General features: G+C 35.2%; 2 protein-coding genes across 2 annotated transcripts; both read right to left on the bottom strand.

Annotated features, from left to right (window-relative positions):
* Positions 1 to 1353: 1353 nt before the first annotated feature.
* On the bottom strand, positions 1354 to 7932 carry LOC125835886 (phosphoribosylaminoimidazole carboxylase, chloroplastic). Its single transcript, XM_049514983.1, has 16 exons — positions 7600 to 7932; positions 6836 to 7045; positions 6653 to 6764; positions 6461 to 6523; positions 6226 to 6364; positions 5796 to 5851; positions 4867 to 4940; positions 4613 to 4760; positions 4298 to 4471; positions 3863 to 3950; positions 3592 to 3708; positions 3377 to 3474; positions 3157 to 3274; positions 2980 to 3074; positions 2142 to 2248; positions 1354 to 1831 (listed from the first exon to the last, which is right to left on the bottom strand). The coding sequence occupies exons 1-16, from the start codon at positions 7803 to 7805 to the stop codon at positions 1738 to 1740; spliced, it is 1899 nt and encodes a 632-aa protein (XP_049370940.1). The 5' UTR covers positions 7806 to 7932; the 3' UTR covers positions 1354 to 1737.
* Positions 7933 to 10060: 2128 nt separating this feature from the next.
* Positions 10061 to 15428, bottom strand: LOC125835732 (probable LRR receptor-like serine/threonine-protein kinase At3g47570). Its single transcript, XM_049514832.1, has 3 exons — positions 15404 to 15428; positions 10600 to 13200; positions 10061 to 10407 (listed from the first exon to the last, which is right to left on the bottom strand). Exons 1-3 carry the CDS (start codon positions 15426 to 15428, stop codon positions 10061 to 10063), a joined length of 2973 nt encoding a protein of 990 aa, XP_049370789.1.
* Between the last annotated feature and the right edge of the window lie 1162 nt (positions 15429 to 16590).

Genomic DNA, 16590 nt, shown 5'->3' with positions numbered 1-16590 from the left:
AAAGGAGGTCTCTATCGATGGCCTTCTACTATTCCAAAAGATCTAAATTTGCCCATAGCTATACCATCCAAACAAAAACACCGTAGTCATTATCTAATGGTTCAAAAATACCATTCTTCACACGACCGTCCTGATGATTTTTCCACGTTAGACCGCTGTTAGTGGAGAGGTGTATTTTTGTACCTTAAAGTAACAACAATGGCGTTTTTGTTTGGATAGTATAACGAAGGATACACTTAAGCCTTTTCAAATAGTAGAAGGGCAAACTTGATCCTTTTTCCATTAATAAAATTTGATGCAAATAATGGGCATACAAGATTTTTAAGATAATAGATGAATAAAGTTCGATGCAAATAAAATATGTTTGCCTAAAAGGGCCGGTGGACTTAATGTGTCATTAAACTTGAGATTTGGAACCAAGTTGCTTTGGGCCTCAAGTCACAAGAAGTTAAGGAGAAAGTTATTCATCATTTGCTATGTATCGAGTGAAGGAGTAATATATCCGTGAGTTATGAAGATTTTGAGATTATTATAATTTGAGAAATTTTTGGGATAAGAGGTCATTAACATCCAAATTGATGGGGTTTCTATACTTTATATTATATTATACAAAGAGGCAAAAGTAACAATATATGGAGAAGTGGCAAAGCTAGGATTTTCCCTAAGGGATTCAAATTATGAAGAAGTAAGTACACGAACTATTCAAAGGGGGTCCACATCTACTATATATACATAAAAAAAAATTAACCATATATAACTAGTGTAATTTTGTCAAAGGGGGATTAACATCTATTATATACATAAAAATATAATTTTTACCATGTATAAAGAGTGTAATTTTCTGCCAATAGAGAACGGATGAACCCCTTAGCCCCAAGCTGGCAACCCCCCCCCCCCCCTCCCCCAATATGGAATGTCATGTGCGGAGCCACCTTAGACAGAGAATGGTTAAGTGTTGATTCTTCACCAAAATATTATGTGGTGCCCAAATAAAATGTTAGCTATTATGAGTGTAATTTAATTTGTCCTTAGATGGGTGGGACATGTTGGAAATTATCTTCCCCATCGACTTAACATTAACTTAATTTGATTTGATTTTATAAAACAAACTAAACAAATATAGTTGATGGACATGACTCGAGCTGAGCCCAAATCACTTCATGTTTTGATGTGAGCTTGAAAGTAGTATAAGCATTAGATGAAGCCAACTAAGTCCATCTCGCATATCAACTTCCTCTATCGATAGGGATAGCATTATAGTACACAATCAAGATATGATCTTTGTTTTTCCATCCCTGGGACTCTGATTGGTATAAATTAACTTACAGAAAGCATGTAAGAAAGCAGCAAAAATACAATATTCTTAATCTCATATATATCAGAAATGGTAATTGTCATACTTTCAAACTTGGGTCTGTAGAACAAGACAGTAGTTTAATTTTGAACAATTAGACTCCAGACCCCTCTAAAATCCAAACTAGAAAAGACTAAAAGTGAACAACAAATCTTTAACAAAATTCCATGTAGAAAGCTTGTACAAAGTAATCTTGTTTCATGGTTTTTTCTTTCATCTGCCTCAAAATGAATTTGCTCCCGAAACAGCGCCAAAATAACTTGCTGTTAACCAGTGTTTGTGCAGCTCATGCTATCTAATATATTTGACTATTGTACAATGCAGGTGACACTGTGCTACTACACTTTAGTGAATGTTAGAAACAGCTTGGTGCTGAAATAGTTTTAAGAGTTGAGATACTCTTCATAGCCAACTTTTTCTAGTCTCTCCCCTTTTACCAAAACCTCATCTCTTCTGTCCTCTTGATACTGGGCCATCCTACAAGATGATCATTATGTTCCAAGTCATTCTCATAATCAACCGTGTCGAGCAAAAACAAAAAAGTCACTTTTTGGGGTGTGTGTGAAAATGAGCTAAATAGCATTAGAACATAGTAATGTTATTACTTCCATCAGAAAAAGTATCTTGCAGTCTTTCATTCTTCCGTTTACTGACATCTCATACTTGCTCTTTTCAAGAAAAAAATATATAATTTCTTCCAGTTCATTCTGACGACTTTAAGTAGGTGGTGAGAGAAGGGGAAGGGAAGAAGTTTTTATAGAGAGAGATGAGAGGAAAGTTTTATTACCTAGCTTGCAAGTTAATGTCGCTGATTCCTAACAATCTTACTGCCAGCAGACCAGCATTTGTGGCGTTGTTGATTGCAACGGTTGCAACAGGGACTCCTCTTGGCATCTACATAAATGAGAAACCATGATCTTTCAACTGCTATGACCAAAAATGTCTTACAAGCTGTATGAATGAAATATTCCCAACTACCAAGTTGTCACTTGTAAACTTGCTGATTACACAAGCAATAAAGCAACTTAAAATAGTTGCCCAAAACTACCACGACCATAAGAGCAAGGTTGCATCTAAAGAATAAAGGAACAAGTAAACATTTTTCCTTCTAAAGCATTTCAGAAAAATATAGGCCTCTAATAGGTCAGGGTGCATTGCCACTACCAGCAGAAAGAAGGCTCCATCCATGAGTCCAAGGTGTTATACTTACAGTAAGGCATAGAACTCTGTTGAAGAGATAAAACTAGGATATTCACTCCAAGTGGAGCAAAATGGATAGTGAAGATTCATGTAGCTGACGAACTAGCTTGGATTGAGACATAATTTTAGTTAATGGACTTGAGCACTAGTCCAACCAAGAATAATGATAACGACACTTTCTCCTCTAAAAGATAACACATGCATTATTCTTTTGCAATTCTTATCTCTTTTTTTTTTTCTCTCTCTAACTCAAAATCCTAAATTGTTATCATTATTAAATTTTCTTTTGAAAGGATTGTTTTTAATTATCTCTTAGGTATTTTTCCAGCTAGCACACTCACAGAGGTCATTGAACTTAAAAAAGATATTAAACCCCCATAACTACTGACTTGACATAATTGAATAATCTAGAGTAACAGAAGTACCTGAACAATGGATAATAGAGAATCAAGTCCATCTAATGTGGAAGCCCGTACTGGAACACCAATAACAGGTAGTGGAGTCAATGCAGCGACCATTCCTGCTCAACCAAAAAGCCACATTTAGTGTATGCTAGAAGACCTACAATAGAATAAGTTATTTTGTAGGGTAAGACAACCGACCAGGTAAGTGGGCGGCTCCACCAGCCCCAGCAATTATTACTTGGATACCACGTTCTCGCGCAGACAATGCATAAGAAAACATCATCTCAGGTGTACGGTGGGCTGAAACAATTTTTACCTGCATCATTACAAGGTTCTTGGATAAATATTTCATGGTAAACACAATTGGCAAGCTGCCAAATGAAATGGAAATGGAGGTGCAATAGTTAATGGTGAATACTTCAGCATGCACATCAAACTCTTTTAAAATCTTGGCAGCATCCTTCATAACAGGAAGATCTGAATCAGATCCCATTATGATTCCAACACGTGGTGCAACTGCATATTGGATGAAAAGAAAAATCAAGGTTGCAACTACTCCAGAATATCCAACCAGAGTGCAATATTTACACACAGAGAACTTGAATATGTTTATGAAGCATTTTGACAACTAACCTGCAGGCTGGTTATTAACACTGTCTTCATTTAGCATCACTTTTAGCTGCGCTTCCACAACGCCCATAGAAGAGCCAACTATTGTGATGTGTCCCATCTTCCGTTGCCTTCGCATCTCTACAAGTCATTGAAGCATACAGTTTCACTATTTGGTGGCATACTTACATGCTTTTGTTTTTTAATGGGAAAGAGAGTATAAGGTTACATCCAGAAATGTATATGAGGAACGTATGGAGACAAAGACCACCAATACGAGGTCAAATCCACCAACCTGGCTTGTCATACCAATGAATAGATGCCCCTGGAATTCCCAATGCCCTTCCAATAAGTTGATTAGCCAAAAGAAATCCAGGTTCTCCCTAGAAGCAAAAACACAATGTTAGACAAGCATACGATAGCTGCTGCTCATGCAACTAGTATAAATGCAAACAACAAATACAAACTTCAAAAATGCATGGAGACAATTTTTTTGAAGATGCAGCATTATTTAAACACCAATCTTCACACGCAAGCTGATGTGTTGTATTAGGGACACAGATGGTAAAAGCAATTGTTCTTCAACACATTCATGTGAAAATGCATATTGAAAAAGACAGAATGCCTCATGTGTACAAAATTTCCTTAAAAACTCCAACAGTAATTCAGTAATTAGCATTTACTAAACTCATCAAAATTGTGGGGAAGAAAAATTACTAAGGAAGCTTACATCGTCTTCCCCCAATATGTTATACATGACTGCAGCAGGAGTTTTCATTGATGGATCACCAAGCGGAAGGCCAACGACAGCCCGCAAATGCTGCTCATATTGTGAAGTGAAGCAAGCCTCAATGGTGTGATGCCCACTATTATGAGGTCTCGGAGCTACTTCATTTAGTAAAATCTGCAAGAAGTTAACAATTACAAACATGTTAAGTTTTAAAAAATATGAATGCTTTTGAAGATATCTGTAAATACACAAACTGATATAGTTCCTTCTATAAAACAAAAATATATCTAATACGTGTGGAAAATGCCAGACAACCTGACCATCCTCTGTCAGAAACAACTCAACAGCGAAGACTCCTGCACCTTCTAATGAACTAACAGCTCTGTGTGCAACATCTGTTGCAAGATTCATAATCTTCCAAGATACATTAGCAGGTGACTTTACGATATGACAAATGTTATCCCTGTCAAAACAAAAAATCCAGTAATCAGGAAATGATAGCACAGTCAAACTACGTCCATGCTAACACAAAGGATGGTGAATATGTAGGAAAAACAACACAATCAAACCTGTGAATAGTTTCTACAGCAGGATAACATGCAATCGAATTATCCCTTCCCCTAGCCACAATCACTGAGAGCTCCTGAAATCAAAGAAATGAGGTTCTTAATTATCTATCAAAATCTTTAGAAGTTAGAAAAGACAGGCCAATCCCTGTCTAAGAAGTAGCGGAAGGTGGTGATTTCTTCACATGAATATCAAATTTGAAATGACCTCCGAGGTATAACGAAAACTTCCGGTCTAAATACTAATAAGTCAAGATTGCTAAAACAAGAGTAAATATGTTGACCTTTGAGCTGATGTTTAATATATTGTCACCTTCCTCAAAAACATATTGCTAAAACAAGAGCATTTTCAAACTTATATACTCTAACTCCTTATTAATCTCAAAGCTTTCTAGCGTTAGACTAATGACAAATAGTCCATCAACATGGATAACTTTCAAATTCACTTTAGAAGATATATCTAAAGATTGAAGGGCCCCTTTTCAACATGTATTAATCCTCAAAAACAAAAACCCCAAAATAACTCCCCAGATGACTTTTTGTATGAATATACCAAATAAAATCAAATCAAGCTATAAGTCAATGTTTTTTTGTTGATTTTATGTGAATTTTTGGTTTGGCTTGAACACTGCTTATTTCAAGAAGGTAGGTTTCCCATCCAGAATTACGAGTTAGGCAAAACCTGCTTCAAATCTATGTAAAGCTAATGATGCCTTCTGAAATAAAGAGGAGAGAGTGGTTGTCTCGTTGACTTTGAGCTTCAAGATAATGGTGTTGAGATCCATAATGTCTTGGTATAAATAGCACTGGATGAATATGATTCCTTGTATAATTGCATAAAGCGAAGACAAATATAGTTCTATTCTGTTTTGTAGAAACTGATCAGTAAATGCATATATAAAAACTCGCTTAAAAATGAAACAAATTCTAACCTTCACAAATGGAGCCCATTGTTCAACATATAAACCACGATCATATCCTCCAAGTGCTGAAAATATAATTGAACCACACATTATCACAGCCTGATTAAGCTTCAATCCAGGACAAACAAATTAATGAAGTAGGTTTCATACATTCCTAAAGAGAGAAAAAGTGGAAATGTCAATTCTTAACCAAAGAAGCTTTCCAACTATTGTTGGCAGATAGTGTTCCCCTGAGATAGTATCATTCAATATAAAGCCCATAAATGTGTTAGCAAATCTCCATGTGACTTCTTCGCTATTTCAAAGACAGATTAAATTAGAAACTCACGGAAACTACTTATCTACTCATTTCTTCTCCCAGAGCATTATTTTCGCACTTGGATAAAAATTTAAGAAGCAAAGGAAATACATAGCAAATTTGTTCAGATTAGCATATTACCATTAACAGCAGAGGAGAGCTGCTCCTCACTTTTAGCAACAGCATTGCCACGCCCATCATATGCCAACCTCCTGCTCTTTATCATAAGAGGATAACCAAACATGTCCCCTGCTCGTCTAGCACTTTCAAGGTTATCAATCTGTTTGTGTTGTATTTCCCAGATAAGTAAGAATTATCAAATTTATATCACAGGGAAGATAAATAATAATGGCAATTCTTGCCACCACATGCGAACCTGCATAAACTTAGGAAGTGGGATACCGTGACGAGAAAAGTGGACCTTCTGAAGATATTTATCCTGTTACAAGAAAGCATAAATGAACCAAGCAAAGAATTGTTGTTTGTATGAGTAACCAACGAAATAATCTTAGCATTGCAGAGCAATTAACATTCTTTCGTCCAAACTAAGACATATTAAAAGACTAACCTGTATTATGCGAATAGTCGAAGCCTTGGGTTGACAATCCACACCTTGTTGCTCAAGCTTCTCAAGTGTGGCAACGTCAACATGCTCAATCTCAACCGTTAGTACTTCACACCTGCTATGACATCCAAATTAGCTAGTTTCAAAAATCAAAATCGAAAAACATATGACTAGTAAAAACTCAACCTTTTCCCAAATTCTTCAACTGTGGCACTGTCATCATAGCTTCCCACCACATGTTGATGTGCTAGTGCGCTAGCAGGACACTTCTCCATTGGGTCCAAGACAATCACTTTGATTGCCATTTGGGATGCTGCTTCACACAGCATACGACCCAGCTGCCCTCCTCCCAAAACACCCACAACCGTTTCTGATAGTCCATGGACTGCTGAACCACTGCATCAAATTTGACAGTTAGACACATTCCAGAGCACCATCAACAAGAACCATATAAAAGTACTCCCTATGTTTCAATTTGTTTGTCTGGTTTTGACTTACATAGTTTAAAAGACTTTTGAATCTTGAAGTCTTAAACTTTAAACCTACGTAGAATGTCGCGTCTTAAATATGTTAAGTGCAAAATTGGAAAACAAAGTTCTTTCGAAAACGGACTAAAAAGGAAAGTAAAACACACGAATTGAAACGTTTTTTTCATAGCAACGTTCATGAAGAGCACATTAACATATAAACTCCAAATTGCAAGAAGTAGCCAGAATATGAATAAAATTTCAAAAACAAAAAAGGAACACATCAATTTCAATAAAACCCCAAGAAAAAACTAGCAAATAAAGCGTCAAATTCAAGTTAGCGCCACCCCACCAAAAAAACACACACACAAGAATCAATTAGCAAAAAGGATTATATGCATTTTTCACCAAGAACTAATCACTAACATATTAAAAATACAAACTTTTAAAGATTCTTGAGCAACCCCATATCAAATTAAGTACCTGGGTGAGTCATGTACCACTTCCAATGAAGCTCTACAAGACAATATAGGAGAGCTATTCTGAGTTTGCTGCGATGACGAAAACAAAACACGCTGATTTTTGTCTATTGTACGAAAAAGAACTCTCTTTTGAGCAAAAATTGTAGAAACGAAAGACATTCTTTGATGTACAGAAATAGTTGGGAGAGTGTTGTTTAAGCTCAACATTGTCCTTTCTCTTCTTCTTTTTTTCCACCAACTGAGAAGCTGGGGGAGAACCTACCGCTTATATACGGCGGCCGGAGAAGTTGGGGATGAGCAGACCGGTGGTATACGGCGGTCGAAGAGGTTGGGGTTTAAAACTTCTTCCTTAACTTTTTTTCTAATATTTTTTTTTAATAAAAAAAACAAAAATTTATTGAAAAAAAAAAGTAGTGTCACAAAAATAACATCTGATTATTGATTTCTTCTCAGACTTTTAGTAGGCGTTTGGCCATGCGATTTTATGCTAATTTCATCTCACGATCCATATTCTCCAAAAATCATGATATGGAATTATATGGGAATTCCATATCATGATTTGAGATATTTTAATACAAAAATTAATCCACGAGTTTATATTTTGTTAAAACAACTCCACATTTATATCTACTAACCATTTATTTCATATATAAATAAAATTTATAATCACATTGCATTGTGTTGGAATCACTATTTTTATTACTCTTACAAACATTATTTTTATGAAGTGCATTCTATAATGCTTTCAATTTATTTTTTGTTCACTAAAATAATATTGATGTATTTTTTATTTGGTAGGATTGTGTTGGTGCGATTGATGGAACTTATATAGAAGGGGAGGTTCCTAAAGCGGTGCAACAAGCATATCGTAATCGCAAAGAAAGAACATCACAAAATGTCTTAAGTGCTTGTGATTTTGATATGCAATTTACCTTTGTTGTTGCTGGTTGGGAAGGTACTGCACATGATAATAAAGTACTTGAGAATGCACTTGTTGAACCAACGTCACAATTTCCATTTCCGCCACATGGTAACTTTAAATTATATCCTTAGAATAAATATTATTTATTTACACAAAGTTGACTCATTTACGTCACATATGCTTTTAGTAATTCTTTATAAAATATTTGTTGGTAGATAAATATTATGTTGTTGATGCTGGTTTCCGAAACACAAAAGGATTTTTAGCTCCATACAAAGGACTACGTTATTATTTGCAAGATTACCGAGGAAGTGAAAGAGAGCCTCAAAATGCCAAAGAACTGTTTAATTATAGGCATTCATCTCTGCGCAATGTGATTGAACGGACTTTTGGAGCTTGGAAAAATAGATTTAGAATACTGAAACAAGGCATGAACCATTATGATATTGATACACAAGTGAAAATTGTCATAGCTTGTGCAGTGTTACATAATTATTTGCGAGAATACCAAAGTACTGATGAAATATTTATGGTCTATGAGCATGAAAATATAGTTGCGGATGATATTGACCAACAAATGGCTCAAAGTAACAATATTGGTTCGTCTTTTCGTTCACATGATCGAGAAATGCAAGTTCAACGTGAGGAAATTGTCCGTACTATGTGGGAGGATTATATTAAAGACTAGTACACTACAATTTATGTTCAATTTCTTTTTATTAAATTAAAGTTAGATGAAACAATTACTTAAGTAGAGAATAAATAGCTTTGTAATAATTTATTATGCGATTTTATAACTTTTTGTTTATTTGATAAGATTGAATAAACAATTGAGACTATTTTATAGTTTTACAACTTATGAAGATTTTTATGTTTATGAGAAAATATACAACACAAAAATTTCATATCGCATGTCCAAACAAAACTTCAATTTCATTTCATGATTCCATATCGCATGGCCAAACGGGCCCTTAAACAAGTTTTAAATCCAAAATTTAATATCCCAATTTTAATCATTGATCTCATTCTACCACCCGTTAGAATCGTTAATACGGGTTAGGTCGGTTGGGTCGATTTGATTCAATTTGTGATTTCATAAAAATTGATATTTTACACAAATTTCATAGGGTTAAGAACTAATTACATCATATTTCTATTATTTTTTTCTAAATTACAAAAATCTCTTAAATTTGGTTGAATTTAGATACATTCCAAAACATCCCGATACATCACGTCTCAATTTCAGATACAATCATCAACGTTCCAATACATCACGTCTCATTTCGGATCAACCATCAACGTTCCAATACATCGCGTCTCGTTTTGGATACATCCTGATACATCGCGTAAAGTGATATATCCAAAATAGAATGATAAGAATTTTTGTAATTTTTTCTAATGGTAGGAAATTTGCTACTTGATCAATATCACAACAAATTGGATTACAATTATTGTGCTGAAATTTTACCAACTCACAATATATAGAACAAAATAGATAATGTTTTATGATTTACTTCTAATATCATAGTGTTCTATCACATTAAGATAAAGTTTCTTTGACTAATTGCAACTCTTTAATAACATCACTAATTCTCATTCTTTCTTTTGGTGAATCTATAGTGCAAGCAATCCCAATTTTACACATACAAATTGAACACTCTTCAATGTAATCTTTGGTTTTCATTTCTTGCAAGTTGTGGTAAACCATTTGATCAACAATTTCCATGACTCTACCAGTAGAATAAGCCATTTTAGCATAGTTGTGAAGGTTCGATCCATTTGAAAAGGCGTCGTCTGTCGGTTTTTTCCCTGTTAACATCTCCAGTATGATGATTCCATAGCTGTATATGTCACCATAAGTTGATACTTCACTTACCATTCCATATTCTGCAGAAAAAAAATCATTAGTCCATATCAAAATCACTCCGTTTTATATTTGTCTGGTTTGGACTTGCCACGAAGTTTAAGAAAGTATGTAAGACTTTTGAATATTACGATCTTAAACATAGTATGATCTTAAACATGTCAGGGGGAAAGTTGGAATGTGAGAGCTGCTAAAAAAGGGAAAGAGATGTTTACCTGGAGCTGCATAGCCAACTGATCCTTTGATACCAATAGTGCTAGTTTCTCTTTGAGATGTTTCTTGGAGGAATCTTGATAAACCAAAATCGCCAACACGGGCAGTCATGTTCTTGTCTAGAAGGACATTGCTTGGCTTCAAATCACAATGAACCACTGGTGTTTGGGTTCCATGATGAAGATAATCTAGCGCGAAAGCAATGTCTGATGCAATGTTTACTCTCTGATAAAGATCTAGATATCGAACGTGCTGCAGACTTCCATCATTAGAAAATGAATGTAGCCAATCGTCTAGGCTACCGTTAACCATGAACTTGTAAACGAGGGCCTTAAAATCATTGCCCTGAAAGTTAGTACCTGAGCATGCAGTTACTAACTTGACGAGATTTCTATGCCTGAGGTTCTTTAAGACTTCACATTCTGCAATGAAGCTCTTCAAAGCTCCTTTATGCTGCAAATCGAGTACTTTGATCGCGACAGTTTTTTCATCTGGACCAAGAATTCCCTTGTATACAGAACCAAAACCACCCTTACCAATTAAATAATCTGAGGAGAATCCATTAGTTGCTTTTAGAAGTTCCCCGTAGGAGATTTTCAAGAACGAATCATCTGATAAATCGAGTGAAGGGCTATGTTTCCTCTTTAAGAAACACAAAATTAGGAGCACCAGAACAAGTGCTACTCCAAATAATGCACTAGCAACAGATATAGCTATCTTCAAGGTTGATGACATTAATCTTCCCTTCTTTGATGTTGGAAAGTTGCATTGTGGTAGTTTTAGCGCGGAAGAACCTCCACAAAGATTTCTGTTTCCGTTGACTATTGCTGCACTTGCATTACTGAAAACTCCTTCTCGAGGTACTTCACCCTCAAAATTGTTAAATGACAGGTTTAAGCTTTTCAAGGATATGAAAGTTTCAAAGTACTTTGGAATAAGACCAGAGAAATTATTACGCGACAAGTCCAAATACTCCATCCCTCTCAAAGAACTTAAAGATGATGGTATCACACCTTCAAACATGTTTCCCTGAACATAGAGGTTTTCCAACTTGATGCAACTGCTTAAAGTACTTGGAAGCTTTCCAGATAACTTGTTCTCGGAGATATCAAGATACCCGAGATTGACTAAACTTCCTACTTCAAGGGGAAGAGATCCACTCAACTGGTTTCCAGACAGGTCTAGTTGGATAGACAAGGATGAGATACTAAGAACCTCTTTTGGTATCGTCCCACTGAGTCTATTTCGAGAAAGATACAACATTTGCAACAACTGACAGTTACCAAGAACTGAAGGAATGGTCCCTTCTAAGTTGTTTTGAGCTAGATTAAGTCCATACAAAGATGTTATGTTTCCAATAGAGGAAGGGATTTCCCCCGAGAGTTTGTTTCCGTTAACATAGAAGTACTTGAGTTTTTGAAGTTTACCAAGACTAGCTGGAATTTCTTCAGTCAATTGGTTATACTCCAAACTTACCACTTCCATGTTGCTGAGATCAACAAATCCATCAGGTATTCGTCCGAATAGTTTGTTCCTAGCAAAACCAATAGACCGGAAATTGGTTAAGTTGCCAATATTCTTAGGCAGCTGGCCTGCTATATTATTCACACTCAAACTCAGTTCTTTAAAACTGGTAATGTTAACCAATGAAGAAAAGAAATCCATGTCATCTTCTCTTCCGGTTCCAAGATTATTGAAATGCATAGCTAGTCCTTGAAGATTACGGAGCTTTTCCAGAGAAGGGATTTTCCCGGACAACTGGTTTCTTGATAAAGAGAGAATTTCAAGATTGGTTAAGTTAGAAATGGAACTTGGAAGCACACCACTTAATAAGTTTGAGAACAAAAGAACTATGCGAAGACTCGGAAGAGTGGATCCAATATCAGTGGGAAGACTTCCTTTAAGTTGGTTAACTGGTGCAGCAAGATGATACAGAGAGGATAAGTTAAAAACTGAAATGGGAATTGAACCAGAAAGCATATTACCACCAAGAGAAATATAACTCATGTTAGTCAATTGGCCTAACGAATACGGTATACTTCCTTCTAATCTATTCTCTACTGCTGCTAAGGCAATAAGGGATGAAAGATTACCCAAAGAATATGGTAGTTCACCTGTTAAATTATTTGATCTAAGAAAAAGTACCTGAAGATTTCTCAAAGACAAACCAAGCTCCACGGGGATTTTCCCGGTCAGTGAATTACCATCCAAATCAAGATAAATGAGTCTAGTGCAATTTGATAGTTCCACAGGAATTTCACCAGTAAATGAGTTGTCCTTGAGCACTAAATTCTTCAACCTGAATAGCCTTCCGATTTCGTGTGGTATCTCACTATGGAAGGTGTTATTTTGAAGAATTAGTTCTCTAAGAAAACTCATATTTCCTATCTGAGGAACTAATGTTCCTACAACCTGCTTAGAGCTTAAATCCAGCAGAGTCACCCTTTGATGTCGAGCACTACATGTAACGCCTTGCCAACTACAATGATGGAAGGAATCATTCCAAGAATTCGTAACACCAGAAGGATCATATGTTATCTGTGCTTTGATGCTGAGGAGGGCTAACCGATCCGTTTCATTTCCAGCAAGCCTGGAAGATGCATCTACAGAAAGAACACATAATAAGCAAGAAAACATAACACAAAGGAAAACATTAAAAGACTTCATGCCTGCAGCAATATGTGGAGTAGAAAAATTCAGGAGCAGTTCAAGTTTTAAGGCAAAAAAGAGACAACAGCCGGCTAATGAGAACATATATATATATATATATATAATTATCATAGAAACAACAACGCGGAATATGTTTTATTCTAGTCAACTATCATCATTTTTTAAAGGTGATTGATGGTTAGAGAGACAAATGTCCAGATATATGAAGCAAATTAGGGGTCAAAGCTCCAAAGGATTATGAAAATGACTTCTTTTAATACTTCTATTTCACTTTCATGTCATATAAACAATACACTATAAAACAAACACATTCAAAAGCAGCTGCTCAAAGTTTTCTTAATCTAGCATATAAAGAACAGAACACTTCCAAGAATGATCGATATGATCTAGCGTTTACTCTGCAGTATCTGATGGTGATTGCTGATTACTGAGTGTCAATTTAACTAAGTCTTTTGGGGAAAAAATGCAACAAATATATGCTTCAACACAGAGAAGGCAACATAACTCATGCTTCTTTAAATAGTCCTAAAGAGTAACAAGATACGCAGTGTAATCTCATAAGTGGGGTATGGGAAGACAGAGTGTAGGCAAAGGTTACCCCTAACTTGGGAGGTAGAGAGGTTGTTTCGATAAACCATCAATTCAAAGAAAAACATATCAAAGCAGATCGAAAAAGTCCTAAAGAGCATCTTGATGAAAGAATGCAAAGGGATAATAGATCACTTTGATTGTTAACCTTTTTTTTCAAATTTAAGTCTTACTCTATATCCGTTTCTCAAATGTATAGAATGAAAAAGAGGACGTCACAAGTGACCACATATGATGTGTTAATTAGACGCATGTCACGAGTTAGAACTCTGTCCACTGAATTTCAAACCATGTGACAAGTGGCCTTTGAGAATTTCTCGATTGTCAAAAAGTAAATAAAGCAAAAAGAAGGAATCAAATATTAGAAAATAAAGCAAGGATGTATGCAACATTTGAGAAGCATAAACTGATAAAAGTAGACCAAGAGGACATACACTAATTACAAATCCAGACTATGGAAAAATCCTTAGTAGAAAGTGCTTGTACAGAATGGACCCCGAGCCGTATGAATTCAGATTAATCAGACTCTAAGACAGTATCGACACTAAATAAGAAACCCAAAAATAAGAAATAGAGCATCCTTATTAAGCTAACTTTTCAAGGTTTATTTTACGAATTTGAAATAACTTGAAATTTAATACAATAATCTTTTAACATTTCATGTTGTCATTTTTATTTTTAAAATAGTTATTGATGTGATATGAAAAAAAATGGATCAATTAATAGGGAGCATAACATGAATTAGAAAGAAAGAAAAAAAGATCATGGAAAAGTTGAAACCACATTGACCAGTAAACTAATGGGTCATTTGATAACTAGTAAAGAGGTAGCTTATCCATTGATTAATTTTTGTCTAAGGTATATAATGGTCGGTAGCTAGTTAGGAAGTAAGTCAGTAATTTATTTATATAAAAAAACTATATTACGTCTGGTTTGTAATTTAGAAACCCGCGTAACTAATAATATTCTACCAAATCACCATTCTAATATTGATAAAAAAAAAACAAATACTTTCTAACTTGGACTAAGCAAACACAACTTACTACGTGCCATTCAAAAGTACTTAAGACAAAAGGCAACAACAACCACATAATCAATGTAATCATATAGGTGGAGTACATGGAGGGTGGAGTGTACGTAGACCTTACTTTCTTTTGTGGAGATACAGAGGTTGTGTATGATAGATCTTCGGCTCAAGTAACACATTTCAAACCGGCTTGAAAGAAGAATTATAAAAACGAAGAAGACATGATAACTAATAAGGAAAACATTACATAACATTTAAAACACAGAACAATAGATAACCAAAATACAAGTAACACGTGTGATAACATAAATAGAAGGACAAGAAACTACGAGAATAGTGCTAATATTACTTATAAGAAAGTAGAAACAAATACAGTGCTCCAAACTACCACCAAGCCTAACCCACGTAAAAGCAAGTCCAAAACCTCCAATCTAATGTCATCATCATGTCCCATGCAAGCCCAATACTTCATGTATTGTCTAATTACCACCACGTCATCCCTCAATATGTTTTTGGCCTACCTCTATCTATCCTAACACCCACCATTGTAAACCTCTTGTACTTTCTCACTAGGATATCTACACATTTTTTTCACATGCCCAAACCATCTCAATTTTACTTTCCTCTTTTTCACCACATATGTCACTCCCATCTTATTACAAATATTTCCATTCATAATATTATGTCCCTTAGTATGTCCACATATCTATTTCAACATCCTTATTCCCACAACTTCATCTTTTGAACATGAGAGTTCTTAACTAACCAACACTCTACCCTATATAACACAGTCGGTCTAACCACCACCAGGGGCGGAGGCAGCATATACTAAGGGGGTTCATTCAAACCCCCTTCGGCGGAAAATATTACTATTTATACCTGGTTTAATTTTTTTTTTAGGTATGTATAATAGATGTCGAGCCCCCTTCCACTAGTTCGTGTGTTTACTTCTCATATTTTAAACCCCTTTATTAAAAATCATGGCTCCGCCACTGACCACCACTATGTAGATTTATCTTCAAGTTTTGGTGGTGCTTTCTTATCACACAAGACTCCAAAGGCGAACCTTCATTTTGTCCATCCCACACCAATACGACATGTGACATCATCATCAATCTCCCATTATTTTGGATTAAAAAATTTGAGATACTTCAACATCCTCTCTGGGAGATGACATGAGTATCAATCCCCATTTTCACGCTTACCTCATGCGTCGTATCAAATACTAAACTTATGCTCAAAGTAATCTATTTTGATCCTGTTCAACCTGAACCTTTTAGATTCCAAGGTCTGTTGCTAAGCCATCCGTCTCTAATCAACTCCACTATGAATCTTGTCAAACAATACTATGTCATATATAAATAATATATACCATGACACACCATCTTAAATATGTCGCATCAATTTATCTATTACCAAGGTAAACAAACAATTTCTAATTAAAAAATACTTCTAAAATAAAGAGTTTTAAATCTTGGCCAAAGAAGTTATTGCTTGATTGATAACTTTAACCAAGTTAAACTTTTGGGAGAATATGACATGACTTGTACTGAAAACAAAATGCATTCAATTACTCTTAACATAGACAACAATTATTCCTTAAAAATAGTACAAATTCCCAGCAACATTAAAAGTAAAAAAGTGAAAAAGAGAACAAAATCTGAAAAAATAATAATACCCACAGTATATTGATTTCTTCTTAAACTAC

Source organism: Solanum verrucosum, unplaced genomic scaffold, assembly GCF_900185275.1.
Source record: "Solanum verrucosum unplaced genomic scaffold, falcon-dt-bn FXZP01000128.1, whole genome shotgun sequence".
Lineage (NCBI taxonomy): Eukaryota > Viridiplantae > Streptophyta > Magnoliopsida > Solanales > Solanaceae > Solanum > Solanum verrucosum.
This window is presented reverse-complemented; position numbering and strand designations above follow the sequence as displayed.